We start from the raw sequence: 16,825 nt of genomic DNA on the forward strand, positions 1-16,825 counted from the left end.
TTTTTCTCAATATTGAAATCAAATTTGAAATAACACTAGTTAGAAGAGAAAGAAGGAAACAACCAACACTAGTAAAATGATAACAACACAAAAAGAAGATGGCAGACAATAGCATAGCAGAGAGTCATCTTCTCATCTTCTGCAGCCTATACAGACAGAAATGTAAAAGTATGGCCACATAAAAAGACCTTGAGCAAAGTCGCTATTGTGATGGAAGCGTCTAAAAAAACAGACCTTCAATAGAGGGAGGTTAAAGGGACATTTTAAATGGAGTGTTCAAAGTCCAAAGTCATTATCTTCAGAACATGTACGTGGGCTAGTGAAAATTTTGAAGAAAAAAAATTACCTACAGAGGAAAAACACAACTACTGAACCACTACTTTCTTCTCCAGGGCAATGAAAGCTCTACTGGATTCCCAAGTCATGAAATATTAAGAGACACCTTTTAAATTTGTAGTCTACATGATTTTAATTACTATGCTGCTATTTTAAGGATTGCTCTTAACTGTATGTCTTCCTTTTACTATGCATGGGTTAGAGGCACAAGGATTCCTTGCTTTTTAAGGATTTGGCATGGCAACGTTCTCTGTTATTACAGCAGTTGATCAATTCAAAAATAACTCTTTTGAACAGGGAAAGGTCGCCACAAAAACTTTCAAATCAAGAAAGAAATTTGTCCTGAAAACAATGAATAGTAGTATACTAGAATATAGGAAAGTACATTATTTCTATGGAATAATTCTAGGATTCTTTTAGTGCCAAGAATTAATGTGGCATTGACTTACTCTTATTCAGAAATACATAGTCATGTGCTTGCGACTTTTATGTCCAATAGATTATTTTTTCATTCACTTTTTTCTCAATGTTCTATCACTTTTCTTTCCGAGGTGTGCCTGTACATTTGATATACTCACATACACTAAAATAAGCACTTTTCTCTGACCCTGTGACTCTCTTTAATGTTAACACTAAACTGAGAAGCAATTACCAATAAGTAATTAACTTGCATAATGAATAGCCTACTCCTCCATTAACCCAGTAACATATTGGCACCTTTGCAGTTATAAGAGAGATTGTTTTGGCAAGGGACTGCGTCGAGAGGGTTCATTGGTTAGATCATTTTTAATTTATTACTCTAACAGAAGTTGCTCTCTCTGTCTCCCTCTCTCTCTCCATCTTTCTCTCCCCCTCTCTTTCACACACACACACACACACACACACACACACCCACACACACACAGAGGCCGCAGAGGCTCGTGCCGATACTCACCCTGAGTGGCGATGAAGTGGTTGGATCGATGGTAGCCCTGAAACAGAGAAGAGGGACGACTGCTGAGTAAGCCATCTGACCCAGAGCACAGCTGTAACATGATGTGTCACTGTCTTTTCTCTGTCTGCGCTCTGTCCTGTCCCACATGACCACTGTGCCATTCTGTTGTTTGCACCAAGCACTACTGTGTATTAGTGATCAATGTTTTATAACTAACTTTAAGACATGGTATTTGATGTGATAGATACAAAAATGACTTTACATTACATAATTTAACCATTCATACAGTAGTCTGTCAGATAAACAAATAAAATAAGTAAAATATAAAGAGCCACACTTCAAGACTGACAAACTGTTATTATTTATGTATAATCAAAGAACTGAACTATTTACAGTGTGACAATGTGCTTGGGGTAGTTTTGATCTATTTTTAAGCTATTTATCTAGTAATTTATTATGTCTTATATGAGTGATTTCACTGAGAACCACTGCGCAGCTTGTGCAATGACATTAAAAGACTTTTGAGTCTGATGTGATAGAAGATAATAAATATACTCACTGCATGTATATTTCAAACATCAATAGTAATGCTATGCCTGATATATGTACAGGTCTACCAACCAAATGTGTACTAAAAGTTAATGCTTCTTCCATGCTAAAACTAAAAGTAGACTTCCAGATTCCCTCAGGCGCTTGATAATAGCGTGTGAGCATCTTTACATGTGACAGCCTTTGAAACACAAACAGACTTTTCATATGCTATGCATGACGTGAACATGAAATAAACAATGACATGTATAATAAAGCCTTAAAGGGATAACAAAAGATCTTTAAAAGCGATGGCAGTTCAAGCCAGGCAAAACAGCTCTAGGGAATTCCTGAAAACGCTCACATTTAAAGGGTATGATCCAGCTGTTTACATGAACCACAAGACATCAGACATAAAGAGAATAGTCTATTACCTTATATGACACTGCTAACTGAGGACTTCACAGCAAACAATATCTAAGTAAACCATCTAATAAGATAACAGCTTTCATCTTGTCTGTGGCCAACTCTAAACTGCTGATGAACTGGAGAGCTTAGCGTACACATACAAAGACAATGGTGAATGGTTTCGATGGGGAGGCGTGACCAGTGATATGCAGCATCAAAGCTAACTAACACCACTCCTCCATCATTCCCAACAGTCGCCATGGAAACTGAACTTCTTGAGAACTAATCAAAGGTCGGAAAAAGATAATCAGCTCCAGAGGGACGGAAGTGACGTGCGAACCTGCTGTGAACTGGCTTAAACTGTTATATTTATGTTATATTTTTGAGTGTTCTGGTTTATGGTGCAAGTTGAGATAAGGCGACACATTTGTTTTTGAAAGTTACTGCTGCTAAAAAGTTAACTACCGTACTCAAAAAACACATTTTCCTAACCCCAATCTTATCATAAATCATTACACTACTTTTCAACTTCATCATGTTAACTGACCAGTCACAGCAGACCGTCCCTCTGGCCCTTACCATCCAGCACTGACCCAATTAAAAACTACCAGACTAGTGTGTTTATTTAAGATTAGTTAAAATGGCAGTAGGCTATTTCATTATTTTCCACATTACTGTTTTCTGTGAACACAGATCTTCTAAACTCTGACCCCTTGCAGAGAGGATAAACGTAAAGGGGTGCGGGCAGAGGAGAAAGGGACAGCAAATAATAGAGATGGCAGGCAGAGTAAGGAGCAGTACTTACTTCCCTGTTTATCCGAATCTACAGGGTCCAAGGACAAGAGAGGAGGGATAGAGAGAGAAGACATATAGGCTAGTTAATGAAAGAAGCTTTTAGTGAAGCTCTGGTGATGTAGTTAGAGACATGTTGAAGAGCTGTGCGCCTCTGCTCTCTTTGGAAAGTACTATCCAAATAAATGTATTGTATGTAAATGTATGTATGGTGGTGCTGAGTATGTTCTGATTCATGTCAAAAGCACTTTGTACGTCTGGACATTTTCATACAAAGGGGCTTCAAAAAACTACATACAAAACTACTTCCTAGAAATGGTCTGCATGTATGTTATTCACCAGGTAGGATGTGTAGTCTGCACTCATTCTGATTTAAAAAAAAGTGGTAACTCAAATGAAAAAAATTTGAGACTCGTGTGCTTTCATCTTATTGGATACTCATCTTGAAGACCAAAATATGAAATGACTACAATTAAAAACTTAGCTCTCATTTCCAATGGTTTTGTAATGAAGAATAAATCAGCATTACAACTGATATTGGAAAAAGCATAGGCCAACCACTGCAGACTTCATGAGACAAATTGCTCACCATTAATCGGTACATCAGCATGCAAAAGTGTGGCTTTCTAGCTCCAGCGTAGAGAAATATAATTTTTATATAAAAAGAGAAGATCTAAGATCTAAAAGCGAAATAATTGTGTCAAATGAGCCATTTCCCTATTTGTTTAGCTGCAGCTGGGACTGGTAAAAAACCGTAGGAAGAGGCAGTCAAGTGGTAGCTAAGGCATTATTATTAATTTTTAATGTTTTCAAAGGTTAAAAAACTTTGTGATTTCACCTAGGCTGCCTAATTATATGCTGTAGACACTTGTACACTCAGGGGCCCTGTTGCCTGGGTGGGAGAACAATGACAGTCAGTGACAGGGCAGTGGCACGTTGAGTAGTGTTTCTGTTAATGCTGCACTTCTGGGTCTGACACCTGCTCCAGAGCAAGCGCACTAACAGCAGGCTACGCTTTAACGCACTCTAAAAGCATCTCCACACTGACCGCTCTGCACTCAGAAACAAATGAATGGAATAGCGTGAAGTCAAGTTATGTTTACACAAATGGTCCTATGAGTAATGTCCTATCATATTATCTTATTTTTAAACAATATTCATAACCACTTTAAAAGCTCACACTAAACTTGGAGTATATTTATTCGACAAAAGCCATCAAAAGCAAATCATCAACTTGCTGCTAATGACTAAAATCAAGCACCAGTGGTGAAACATGACAAGCAAAACAAACAAAAGGCCACAGAGCAGATCAGCTTGTATGGATCACAGCACATAAATGCGTCATAGCATATTTACAACTGAGAAAGGGCATTACAATATTGTAACAGGAATTTTAAGGACCATTTACATTAGATGTGGTTGGTATGATTTTGATGTTTTGTTGTGTTTGATTTAATAACACAAAATCTGACATTGGAAATATTAATGGGATTTTGAGGGTTAGGTCCTGATTTTGACCAAATGATTTCACCAAATCAGATTGAGCTGTAGCTCCTCGAGTGCAACTGGCGTTTACATAACTGTGACCCATCAGACCGAAGAGTGTCAGTCTGCTCTATTCATTTAAAAGGATTTGCGTCATCTCTCAAAGGGGTTCATTTCTGTACTCAGACATTAAAGTGCATTTATTCCTCTGAGGTTTAATAAAAGGCACCAGTCTGGGTCAGAGAAGTAGGGCCTATGGCATCTGTGTGGGCAGACAGGAGGGTGTCCGATCTGGATGAGCACAAGATGAGAGCAGGCCAGTGGTCTGAAGGGCTGAGGTGGACTGTGTATGATGAGTACTGTACATAAGTTGATAAAACTGGTTGATAAAAAGTTTTGACTTACATCAATGTAGTTAGCGTTGATATAATCAGAGTTTGGATCTCCTAGAAGAGGGTGCAGCTTCACTCTGTGACGGTCATCTGGGAGAAAGGAGAAAGAATCATTAGAATAAGTTCAAGAGCATACAACAAACCTGTACATGGTACATGTGTGAATGTAGACTCACATCCCAACAGAGTGTCGTGTCTTCCCTGTGTTTTGTCCGTTTTCTTGGTGCAATCCCAACCATCAAAGAAGCTCTGTGAAGATGTAACAGGCTTGTTTTAGCATCACAGTAAATCTTAGTTCACCATCAAACACTTGGAAAAAACACACACTTGAATCACTGTAAACATAAACTTTTACACATAAACACACATTTTATACTAAGGACAAAATCTCAATATAAATTGCAGTCTGTCAGAATCACAATTGTATTTTTAAAAATCTCTCTAAAAAATAAAAAAAGTACTTTTAAAGTTCACATGGCTATCTAGTTTCCATTCAAATTTTAGTATTGATTCCATGATTCATAATATCAACCATAAAACAAAACAAAATGTAGAAAACTTTAATATGAAGACTGAACTGAAAGGAGCGACTGGAGAGACAGAATGGAGTCTGTGGGCCTATAAGAGGTAGAAGAAGAAGGTATGGAGAGGCTGAGGTGACTGATCATTCTACTGCTGCGGCAGAAAAGAAGTAGGGGAGAGAGACTGCATTTAAATGAATGGCTTAGGAGATATTAGTTCAGATACAAAAAGGCTGTGACTGAAAGCAATGGACGATACAGGTATTACAGTGTCTAGTAGAATTTAGACTCCATTGAAAGACTATAAATAGACACTGATGTTGAGGTGACTCAACTGTAGAGAATCACAGAGGTTGTTTTACTCATTGTGTCAGGGAAGAGCATGGGAATTTTTGATGATGCGATGATTAAGCTCCATATTTAGAAGTCTATCGCGAAGCGTTGAATGAAAATGTTAGGTAATATATATGGAAATCTAAATCATGCAGTTGTAACAGTGAAATGAAAGTCACCGGTGTCTCCAAGTGAATCTGAATAGAATATTTTCTCTTTTGGGTCTGCACTGACAGATATAAACCATCGCTCTCTGTCTTCTCCTCTCACACCTGTCTTCTTGGGCAGTGATGGGTGCCCACCGGTGTCCGGCAGGTGGCTAAATTAAGACTTAAACATCCATTTTAGAAACAGGGAAGTATACCGAACCAGTCTACCTCCTGTGTCCTTTTCAGCCAATGGGAGAATTTTGAGAAACTCTGTCAAGTGCATGCTGGGAAGGGGATTACAACAGAGCCCTCCCAACAGAGAGCCAAGAACCATCCAAATCCTGCGCGGGATTAGACATTTCTTCTCAATTTATTCTCCTCCATGTTCTTCATCTTGGGGTTTGAGTCCCTGCCTAAAACTTTTCATCCAAACCTTCCTAAATCTATATTTTTAATACATAGGATTTACCAACTCAAACATGCACAAAATCACAACAAAATCATGAAGCAGTCCACAAAGGAGGTTTAAACTAAGAAAGCCATTTTGTGAGGGTGGGAGGGTTAAGAGGATCACACAAATAACTCAAATGAGATTAAGAGAATTCTGCTCTGTCCTAAACTGTCACACTCCAGGGACAAGGGACAGAAACAAAATCAGCTCCTCATTTGAATAGTACATGTATTTTTGCTCTGTTTTCTGTTGGGAAAAGCCTCAAAATATCCTATAATTTCCACAGTAGATAGTGCATAAAATGTTGGGTGTTAATGATTAAATTGACTTGTCGCCATTATGGGTTTAAACGGTTACAAAAAATACATTCAATTATGCTGTAGTGCTGTTGAAAAGTTAGAGTCATAGCTGATAAACTTCAAGTCCAGTTGAGCATAAAATTAAGCCACTCTTTCTTCTTCTAATTTAAAAATATAGCATTCAAATTTCTTTTACAACAAGATCAAGAAATAACTTTGAGAGAGTATATATTGTTTTGTTTGTAGATGTTTATATGGACCATAACTAATTCATGTGCTGTCGTGTGCCTTGACAGAAGACTGATGTGGAACAGGATAAAGACTCAAGGGGAAACATGTCAAGAAACAGACATGTTTACAGCCGATATAAGAGGAGTTTGGTGAACACAGCGATACCATCTTTTGTTGAGTTTGTGACCTTGGCAGGGGAATGAAGTTGTAAACAAGCTAAGTTAGATAATGGAAAATAAGTACTATACAATTACTTGTCTGTGTGTGCATTATCTAGACTCCAGTCATATAATACAGTATAGGGTCATGTGCCATTTCAAAGCATGAATAAACTGCATATGTAGTTATTAAATATCTTTAGATATGAATTCATAGTTGAGGTTCAAGTATCACACAAAAACTGATATTAGCATCTTTTAAAAAAATATATCAACCAATTAATATTAATATGTATAAGAATTAACTGGAACCCTATTGCAAGGTCAAGCCGTTAAAGGAAGCTCATAATTTGCCACTAAACTAAAGTATTATTTATTTATTAGTCCATGTGCTAGTGTAGTGACAGCAGCTGCCATGTACAAGCACCTATATAAACTGTTGATCAGTGTTCCACAAAACAAAGGAACGCTCGAGGGAAATAAAACTATAGGTCTGTCAAGAGATAGTAACATGATATGGCTTCTTCATTTTGCTTCATAATATAGAAAGACAGACAATCGAAAATATATGGCCAAAAAGGGGAAAACACAAAAAGAAGTGTGTATTGATTTTCTTGAGTGGAGCAAGTTTTGCCTGAGAGCGACACTTTAATGAGTCTGCAAGCTGAGATCCAGAGGGAAACCGTGCTACAGAGACAAAAGATGTGTTTTTATGAATGCCACAGGCGAGAGTAATGGACTTGTCCCACTGAGAATCCAGCACACAGCTATAGCCACTCCACTGGGAACAGCCTTTCAGACGTTTGGGACACTCATTATAGACCCCAATGGTGCAACATGGGACAGCAGCAGGAGCAGCCGTCTAAATACTGTCAACCAATATTTGTATTTCATTTTATAACCAAAGAGGTTGTCAAAAGTAATTCATTTTTTCCAAACAATTTTGTCAGAAATAATAGCAAATGTTTAGCTAAATTAAAAGGGCTTGAAAGGGCTCTTACTGGTAAACTATAACATTGCAGACCATTCTGGGTCAAGTAGTCTTCAAAACAGAATTCCAAGCATTTTAAATTTACTTTAATTGTATTCTTATCTGAAATAAAATAATAATTCAGACTAAATACAAAGTTCTGGTAATATTATTTGAATGTGTGCTACAATGAACTGACATTATTTCCATCTGTACAGCTCTTAAGTTATATAGTGGTGCTTAACAAAAGGATACCTACTAAAGAAAATACATGTACAGACAATGAATAGTCAATATAGCAATGATTGCCCTGCGTACAAAAGCAAACATGTGAAAAATAGGAATGGCAGCATTGTATACGGGTCTAAAGAGATCGTAATAGGAAAGGATGGTGAAGTAAAATCATCAGTTATCAATGGATTAACTGGAGAGTGCGTGCCTAATGAGCTCATAATGATCTTTTACAGCCTTCACACTTTATATGCATAGTACTGAATCTGACACTGGCACAAACTATTGCAGCCAAGGAGCCTACAGTTAAAACTCATCAGGCTGGCGGCCATGACAGAGGTCCTCGTCTGGCCCAAATGAGATGATTAATTCATACGTTAAGCAAAAGTGCCATCCAGATGCCTTTTAACCAGGCTAATTACAGTCTGTGGGTGGCATGGAGGGCACATGGAGAACTAAGAGGAGGATTGATGGCGTTATAAGATGCAATCTCTTCCTGAATGACAATGTTACTCACAATCTCAAATCTTTCTCGCTGATGAATTTAGGCCAAAGTAGTACTTCAAAATTTCAATTCGCCTCAGTGATTATATCAGTTTGAGTTCATTATTTTAATCATTATCAAGACATCGTTTTTTTATCCAGCTACAGAAGCTCCTGTGTCAGTGCCAGTCCTTAGTCAGAATATAGCTTTTTAAAAGCATTTTTAAATCCTAGGCAAAAATCAATAACCATTAAGTTTAATTGCAAAAAAACATGAAAACTCCATTGACCACTTATCTATTTTAATAGGATTTAATAAAGTGTTTACATTGAACATCACTTCTACATAGTGAAATTCATCATCTGTTATTGTAGGGTGTCATAAAATGTTTCAAAGGTTTAGTTAAATCACAAATGTACAGACAGTTACAGGGCAGGCTCTGGGCTCATAAAGCGTTTGTATAAGATTTACTAAGACTCAGATACGTCCTCACTCTAACAACAAAAGCCAATTAAGGTCACGCTTTCCTGCAGCGCTGACCCACCTTTACCTTGTGAACTCACAAGAAGTAGAGCAGTATTCTCTCCACTTACAACATACCTTTCACTGCTACCAGCCTAAATAGCAAAGTTAACCATGACATGATGATGCAATCTGTCAAATTTAATATATACATATTTTTTAATATGACTTCTTTTTAATCTTAAGAGCAACAACTGATATTTTTCTAATGAATTATGACTGATATGAGTGTTTTGTTCAAGGACAAGCACACACTCCATTCAAAGAGACCAAACACTGAGCATTTTCTCTCACCTCATACTCCTGTTTAAAACCGTAGCCCTCCGCAGTCTTCATCTGGTTGATGTGTTGCAAGAGGTCAGCCACACGCACAGCCGGGTGCAGCTGTCCTGTGTGGTAGGGTGAGCCTTTCCTTCCACAATGGTGCCTCGGGGAGCTGCCCAGCAGACTGCTGGCCTCATTCACAGAGCTACGGGCATCACCTAAGTCACATTACATTCATTTAATACCTTGGTGATGGCTGTAGGCTGTACAAGAGGCTGTAGGCAAGAGAGACAAGAGACTTACAAAACCTTCCCCTATGTACTATATGATAACTATTGCTCAAAGTATTTCAGACACACAGAAAGTAGTATAGCTAGAGTCTACAGAATTACAAAGTGAGGAATGATATGTGTCAGCTCTGAGATGGTTGTGTGAGTGATTTTGAGTGGTGCTGTGTGTGTTGTGTGTGTAGACTGTGTGTACTGTTGTCTTACTGCGTGTGCCGCAGGTGTGTGCGTCCATGAAGGAGAGAGCCATCCTTTCATCCTCTTGCAGAGTGCTCTGGTCTGTGAAACTGCGCTCCATGGAGCCCATGTGGCTCTTCTCCTGTCGGTATGTGATGGGCGTCTTATTCACAGGCTTACTGCAAACACAGACAGCAGCAGCTCAAGTCGACACTATTTACACAGGCAGCCAGTCTGCAAATAACACTATTTATTTAAAATGTATTGAAGACCACATAAAATGTTTAGATCCTAAACCCCAAGTACTGGTATGAAATTATAATATAATTTATGCAATGAGAGCTACACCACAATTCAATAACTCAAAAGACCACACATCTGACATTCTATTTGGTTTTTGATGATTGAAAAGCCAAAGCCAGAGGATGTACATGATCACAAAACTATGGAGAGGAGAAGAGGTGGAGTCACTTACGGATAGTAAGAGTAGTAGTCCCTCCTGGCAGAGTGCAGTGGGAGAGGATAAAACCAAGAGAAAAGAAGAAAAGGTGTAAGATGAAAGCAATGTCAGCTGAGGGCAGAATGCATTGATTACAATGAAAATGAGAAGCAGCCCTGGTTGTGCCATTTGCTATACGACACAAGCAAATGTTCCAAGCAGGTGCTGACAGACCAAACCACAGCTAGGCAAAAAATGTGTGTTTCCTTCAATCGAAAATGTCTCAGTGTTACACTTCCAAGGACCAAGCCACGTGGCTTCCTGTCACAGCAAATTTACAAATCAATTCTTTCTGAGAGAACTTCCTCGCTGGCTAGTCGAGGGCTAATGTGCAGAGCTATAGGTGGCTTTAGAATCAACACTGTTCAATAGCAGTCTATGTGCTGTATCAGCTGTATGTTAATGAACCAAAGGACCCCAAATAATGTCCTGTTTGCCATTGTGCACAGTGTATTTAAGACTCATTCACATGTCAGAGAGCGCTGCCTGCTAACACATGCTAAATGAATGCAGAGTCAGAGGTAGAGATGATCTCCTGGAAACCTGAGGGAGCGGTGACTAATAATCTTTAAAAGTACACCTTTTCCCTCCTAATTACCATCTCATTTGAGGGTCAGGCTGCAGCTTGTTGTGCGTAATTAAGTGGCTAATTGAATTGCATCCGCCTTTAATTAAATACTTCACACTCAGATAAGCTCTGCAGAGGAGAGCTGTTTGGTCTCTGGTGGTGCACCATGGGAGAATGAAAACATTGCGATGGCTGTTGCTGGTGCGGCCTCTTTCCAAAACAAGCATGACCTTTGAGAAAGTTCAGCTGGGGTAAAGACCGAACTGTTCCACTAGAAGTAAAAGCAGAGATGAGGCGTGATGTGACGAGAGGCATCAGAGACTTTACCCTTTCTTTATGATGATGATGACAGCGCCGAGCACCAGGATGAGTACGATGAGGCCCCCCGCGCAGACCCCCAAAATCAGGCCCATCTCCTCAGAGTTCTGAGACACCTCCATGGCCTTACGGTGGTCTTTACAAGCAGCTACACACAGAAAATATGTTGGAAAAAGAGGATATACAAACAGGAAACACAACAGAAACACTAGCTAACAATTCAGACTAACTCACCATTATTAACACATATTAACAAAATTAACTGTATTTTTATTAATACTTATGTTGTCTGTTTTTGTAGTGTGTTAACGTTAATGGGATTCAGTTTTCTGTTACAGCAGACAGAAACTAAAAATATTTAGCTTTATATTGTTCACTGCTGTGGTCTTAATTTTCCATCATTCTTAAACCCACGGATAGAATTGAATATAGGTAATGTACTAACTAAAAGGCCATGGATGTGTACTTTGCATCGATATAGAGTAGATATTAGTAAAATTATTAATAACTGCAAACATTTTCATGCTGAAGTCAGATAATGCATTTAAGAGCTTACATGAAAATAGTCTTTCTCTTTGGGGTATTGTAAATAGTTACAGACATCAGCAAGCGGTGTTAAAATATCTTTTATGCAGCAGGAGTAAAAATGTATTGAGCTGGCAGCAGATAAAGTGCAATAAACACAGAATATATTTATGGTTGAATTTACCTCTGTTAATCTTTCATACTGATATGCAGCGGCAAACTGACCTTGCAGACTTGTAAATCTACATTGTTATGCCACGGTCAATCACATACCCGTTTTGCAACGCAATTTCTTTCAATATATTGTATTACATTTCATTTTTCTGCACTCAAGTCATCCGTCCTCTGCTCTGGTATAATCTCAAGGTGCCCGAGTGTCTGAGAGCTACTGGAAAAGGTCGTTATCATAATAGCAGGTTATTCATTTCGTTGAAGTAAAGCTTTATACTTATGTAAATGCTGTCGAGGACTGGGGCTCTCTTTGTCTTGTTCTGGGGGCCCACTGATCTAGTTTTTGTGTGTGTGTGTGGATGTCAGCTCGTCCTACTGTGTCCAATAGGAGCTGTCTCTGCAGGGTGAGGGAAAGTCAGAGCCAGCCCCGGGACACAGAGCTATACAGAAACCGGATGGGCTACAATCAGATCTGGGGCAATGAAAAATGAAAATACACCATGTTGTAGCCTAACTGTCTGTTGCCTGAGGAGTTGGAGGGGATTATCAGCCGCTCCCAAATATGGCTTTAAGTTGGACAACAAGAGTAGGTGTTATTATTATTATTATTTATATATTTATTTTTCATGTTAACAATGAATTTTCCAACAACTTTTGCTACAGTTTCTTAAGGTTAAAAAGAAGAAATGTGTTGGGGGACATTATAAAGTATGCTCATAATAAAGCTTAGTTTTAAGTTGTTGTTTTTTGTTTTGTTTTTGTTTTTTTTAAATAATCATTGAATATTTTAATGCATGAAACTTTGCAAGGATGCTTTGAAAAAATCATTTTTAAAAAGTGTAAACATTACATTTACATCAGAATGTTTTGAGTTGGGTCAACATGTAGTAATGTAATGTAAGTAGCAGTTTGCTTTTTGGCCTAATACACTGAAAATGAGTAATGAACTGAGATGTTCAAGTGAATGCAGAAGGGTCTTATAAAGGCACATAATGCAGATGAGCAGGTGAAAAATCAATTTCACTTCTCTCACATTGGCGACAGATAAGGCGGTTTTGCCACATTTAGCCCCGAAATTTCTATTAAGCCCAACATGAGCATGAAATAGATTTCCACATGAATCCATGCACCTGCCAACTGTCCAACGCTGGAAATTGGCACTTAGAAGAGAAATGGAAGTCTATTGTTGTGGTGAGCCTGCTGGAGGATCCTTAATTAAACTGTCACCTCAAAGTTGAAATGTAATCTCCAGCTTTGTTATCCCAGGCACCATCATTTGCCTCCACTTTGCCTGTGATGTGCTGCTGGATAATAACGGCTCTGCAGCGCCACCATGTTAATGGTAGAGGGATCACGCAGATCACAAACAGCAGCAGCAACATGTGACCTCACACCTTGAAATTGGAAATCACGCAAGCATTTTTTTCATTAGGCTTTCTGGTGGTTCATGTTGGATCACCCAGGCAGTGTACATGATGTCATCCTAGTATTTTTCCACCTTTCTTTTCTCAAAATGTTTTGTAATGTTGTCACAAATAAACCAAATAGTTCATATGTTTTTTTGTTTTTTTTCAAATCTAACTTCTTATAGCATCAAAGGGAAAGTCAAGAGGAAAGTGAAGGCAGAAGAAACATTATTAATCATTGACCAAGTGGGCAGACAGAAGCGGAGCTAAAAGGCTGGCCTTGCCGTCTGGTTCTCATCTCTTTCATTTTGCACACACAAAAAGAGTCCGTCACATGAGGAAATAAAAGACAGCGCAGAGTCAATTTGCTCAGCAGGCCGAGCTTACTGTAGCAGTGCTAAGATAACTATAAATACATACTTTTATTCAACCTAATCTGACAGAGCTCTATGGCAGGGGGGCTCGCTGCCACCAGGACTTAGAGTCAATTTCCCTGCCCTTTTCAAGTGCTTTTGAATAGCAACGCCAGGGCACACAAGAGCAGCACGAGTTTTCTTGTAGTGATAGGATGTGGTCGCTCGGCGGGTCTAAGTTTTGATGTGGAGGACCCTTGTGGAAATGCACAGGTCGAAGCCTTTTAGATGACTGTGTTGTGTGCGACTGATGAGAACAAAGAGAGGGGCTTTGATATATAGTGACCCGGCATCTGCTCCTGGCACACGGGATGAAAGAGTGACCTCTACTCCCTCCCTGTGTACTGCCCTTTTCCCTTGGGTCCAAACAACAGGGACCAGCACACAGAAATGTCCACCACAAAATAAAAAATACAGAAGGCATAAACATAACAGTGCGTTTTTACATTTTATCGGAGCACAACAGGAGAGATGTGGTGCTGAAAATGCATCAAGGTCAGGGAGGGAAGTAGAAATATTCATGTGGCATTACCTTTGCGAGCGATTCGAATGCAGTTGATTCTGGATTCCTGAAAGAGAAAGAACGCAGACATCAGAGGGACGTGTCACTTTTGCATAAAGGAGATGTGATAAAAGAAAAGGAGGTGACATGAAATACTGAGCAAGACGTACACATACATCACTGTGAAAAGCAGATAAAACATGTTCAGAATACACAATAAAGCATTTTTACTCCAGAGACATAAACACGAGGTAACGCTGGACCACAGTCACGGCTCACTCCAAAGCAAAAGGACTGACTGTATAATAAATAAAGGCACAATATGGAACTTTTTTGGTGAAAGATCTGCCACCTGCTTGTTATAGATTATTGCTTTGCCTGTAAAGTTCCATAGTATGGCATTAAACATCTTTCCATCAAACACGTATTTTTAATGTACAAAAATTCCTCAAAAGAGACAAATTTACAGTGCAGTGTATCGTCTCTCCACAGATCTGACCTATAACTTGGCCTGATGGCGTCTGATTGTCTCCATGAATATAGATATGTTTAAAGCCATACTGTGGACTATTCCTGTCAAAATAATAAAAGTTCTATGGAGAAAGTATTTGAGAGACCCTCTACCTGAAGAGTTACAGTCCATCTATTCATTATATTCATTACAAAAGTGATTTTATAATTGAGGAGGAATGATGAGTCTAAAGAAAGATGAGTCTAATTAAAAGATTTTAACACCTAAATAAATAAATAAACACTTTTCAAAATTCCAAATCTCTCAATGTGATGAAAACAACTTGTGTCAAACATTTGCTAATGAGCGCCAAATATGAAGACAGCAGTTTGTCATTGCATTGAGAAAAACCTAATCATTTTATAGAGATTTACAGATGTTAATTCATGCATTAAGGCAACGTTATGTAAATGTCACTACTTGGAAAATAAGTAAAGGGTGCTATTCACAACTTGCTAAATTGCATTTTCAACTTGCCATGTAATTATTATAATAGCTTTTACTTTTAATTAGCAATTTCTAAACTAATTGTCTATGAGAGTAAACAAAACTAAATTGACTAAATCCTAATTATTAAACTACATGACTGAAATATCTAGTGCTTGTGTATTCGGTTCCAAGGCTGCATTTGTAAAGCAGGTTGTGGGGAGAGAAATGCTGACTCGAAACAATTACTATATGTGACCATCTCTCCATCAAAAAGCTGATTCATTGGAAGCTGTCTCCTGCTAAGAGACACCTGCATTACTCATTATTACAAGCTGTGGCACATTAAGACAGACTGGTCCATTATTCACCGCAGCTAAAATAGAGCAGGTACCAGTGACAACACACATCTGATCTGATTCATGGCTGCAAGTGCTCAGCGATATTGGCAAGGTGTTGATTGAGATACACCTCATAGATGTCTCTACTAACATTTAAGAGAACAATAAAGATTTATTAAGGTACAAGAAAGGTTGGCAGATATTTAACTATTTAGCGTATTGGCTATTGGCCTTAAAGCTCAGATAGACTGACCTTTGCTTGGGCTGACCAGATGACAATTTTTTTATTAAACAGAGCTGAAATAGAGTTTAAAGTTATTTTATATGGTCATTTTTGGGTGATAGTGATTTACAAAATGGCCAACATATTGACCATTGACCACTCTGGCCTGCATATTTCCAATGGAACAGTATTTTCACTTCAGTAATAAGTATCACTTACAACAATCTGGATCACAAAGTACAGCACCATGTAATAAATAAATAAAAAAATACACAGCAACCTTTTTGAAATAGATTAAATCAATTCATAATTTCAGCCATTATGCCTGTAAAATCAATATGAATTGCAATCGACATCTTTTACAGTTTGAAAGAATGCATTGTGTCCAAAAAAGTTGGTGCAAGTAACTAATATCCAAGTGTAACAACAGGAGTAGATTAATTTATTAACATAATTAAACAAAATTAAGTTACTACTATTCTGGCCAAGGACTATTTCCTAATGAGGTAGAGCCACACGAACAGGCAGGACTGATGCCCAGATTTGACCAGTGGCGGCGACTCTGTGTCCAAAAAACCAGGGCCAGTGTGGGCTGTGCGCTTTGGCTATGTGCTGTACTTATTGTGCTTCAGTTATTGTGGACCCTGGCCCCCTGCCACACTAAACAAAACCAAATCCCTTCCGTTGGTAAAGCTGGGCATTCACAGTCTAATCCTATGCTTAGCAGCCTTGTGTGTGAAGTGCACACATCGCAGTGTCTACATGTGTTTCTCCAACGGATCGGAAAAAAGATGATACGATGACATCAGCCTTGTACCTTTGAATAAATACAGGACATTCTAAATCAGGAAACAGCAAAACAACGGGAATTAACTGGTGTGCGCTCCAGAGATTACCCATCACATACTCACTCGCCATTTCATTGAGTACACCTGTTCAAATGCTTGTAAATGAAAACATCTTTGTGTGT

The 16,825-nt window shown here is 38.5% G+C and overlaps 1 protein-coding gene across 2 annotated transcripts in view; it reads right to left on the bottom strand.

The window, feature by feature from the left end:
* ptprub (protein tyrosine phosphatase receptor type Ub) overlaps window positions 1-16,825 on the bottom strand; it is a 160,254-nt gene that overhangs the window by 16,221 nt on the left and 127,208 nt on the right. The window contains exons 13-20 of one of the 2 annotated variants that reach the window (XM_055164011.1): window positions 14,385-14,421; window positions 11,347-11,485; window positions 10,428-10,451; window positions 9,983-10,131; window positions 9,519-9,706; window positions 5,052-5,124; window positions 4,889-4,965; window positions 1,271-1,307 (exon numbers count right to left, since the gene is read on the bottom strand). In XM_055164011.1, the coding sequence (XP_055019986.1) occupies window positions 1,271-1,307; window positions 4,889-4,965; window positions 5,052-5,124; window positions 9,519-9,706; window positions 9,983-10,131; window positions 10,428-10,451; window positions 11,347-11,485; window positions 14,385-14,421 (724 nt within the window). The remainder of the gene's footprint in view (window positions 1-1,270; window positions 1,308-4,888; window positions 4,966-5,051; window positions 5,125-9,518; window positions 9,707-9,982; window positions 10,132-10,427; window positions 10,452-11,346; window positions 11,486-14,384; window positions 14,422-16,825) is intronic. The other variant, XM_020937284.2, reaches the window with a different exon arrangement.

The sequence above is a fragment of the Boleophthalmus pectinirostris genome, unplaced genomic scaffold (assembly GCF_026225935.1).
Source record: "Boleophthalmus pectinirostris isolate CB_2022bp ecotype Guang Dong unplaced genomic scaffold, ASM2622593v1 HiC_scaffold_6, whole genome shotgun sequence".
Classification (NCBI taxonomy): Eukaryota; Metazoa; Chordata; class Actinopteri; order Gobiiformes; family Gobiidae; genus Boleophthalmus; species Boleophthalmus pectinirostris.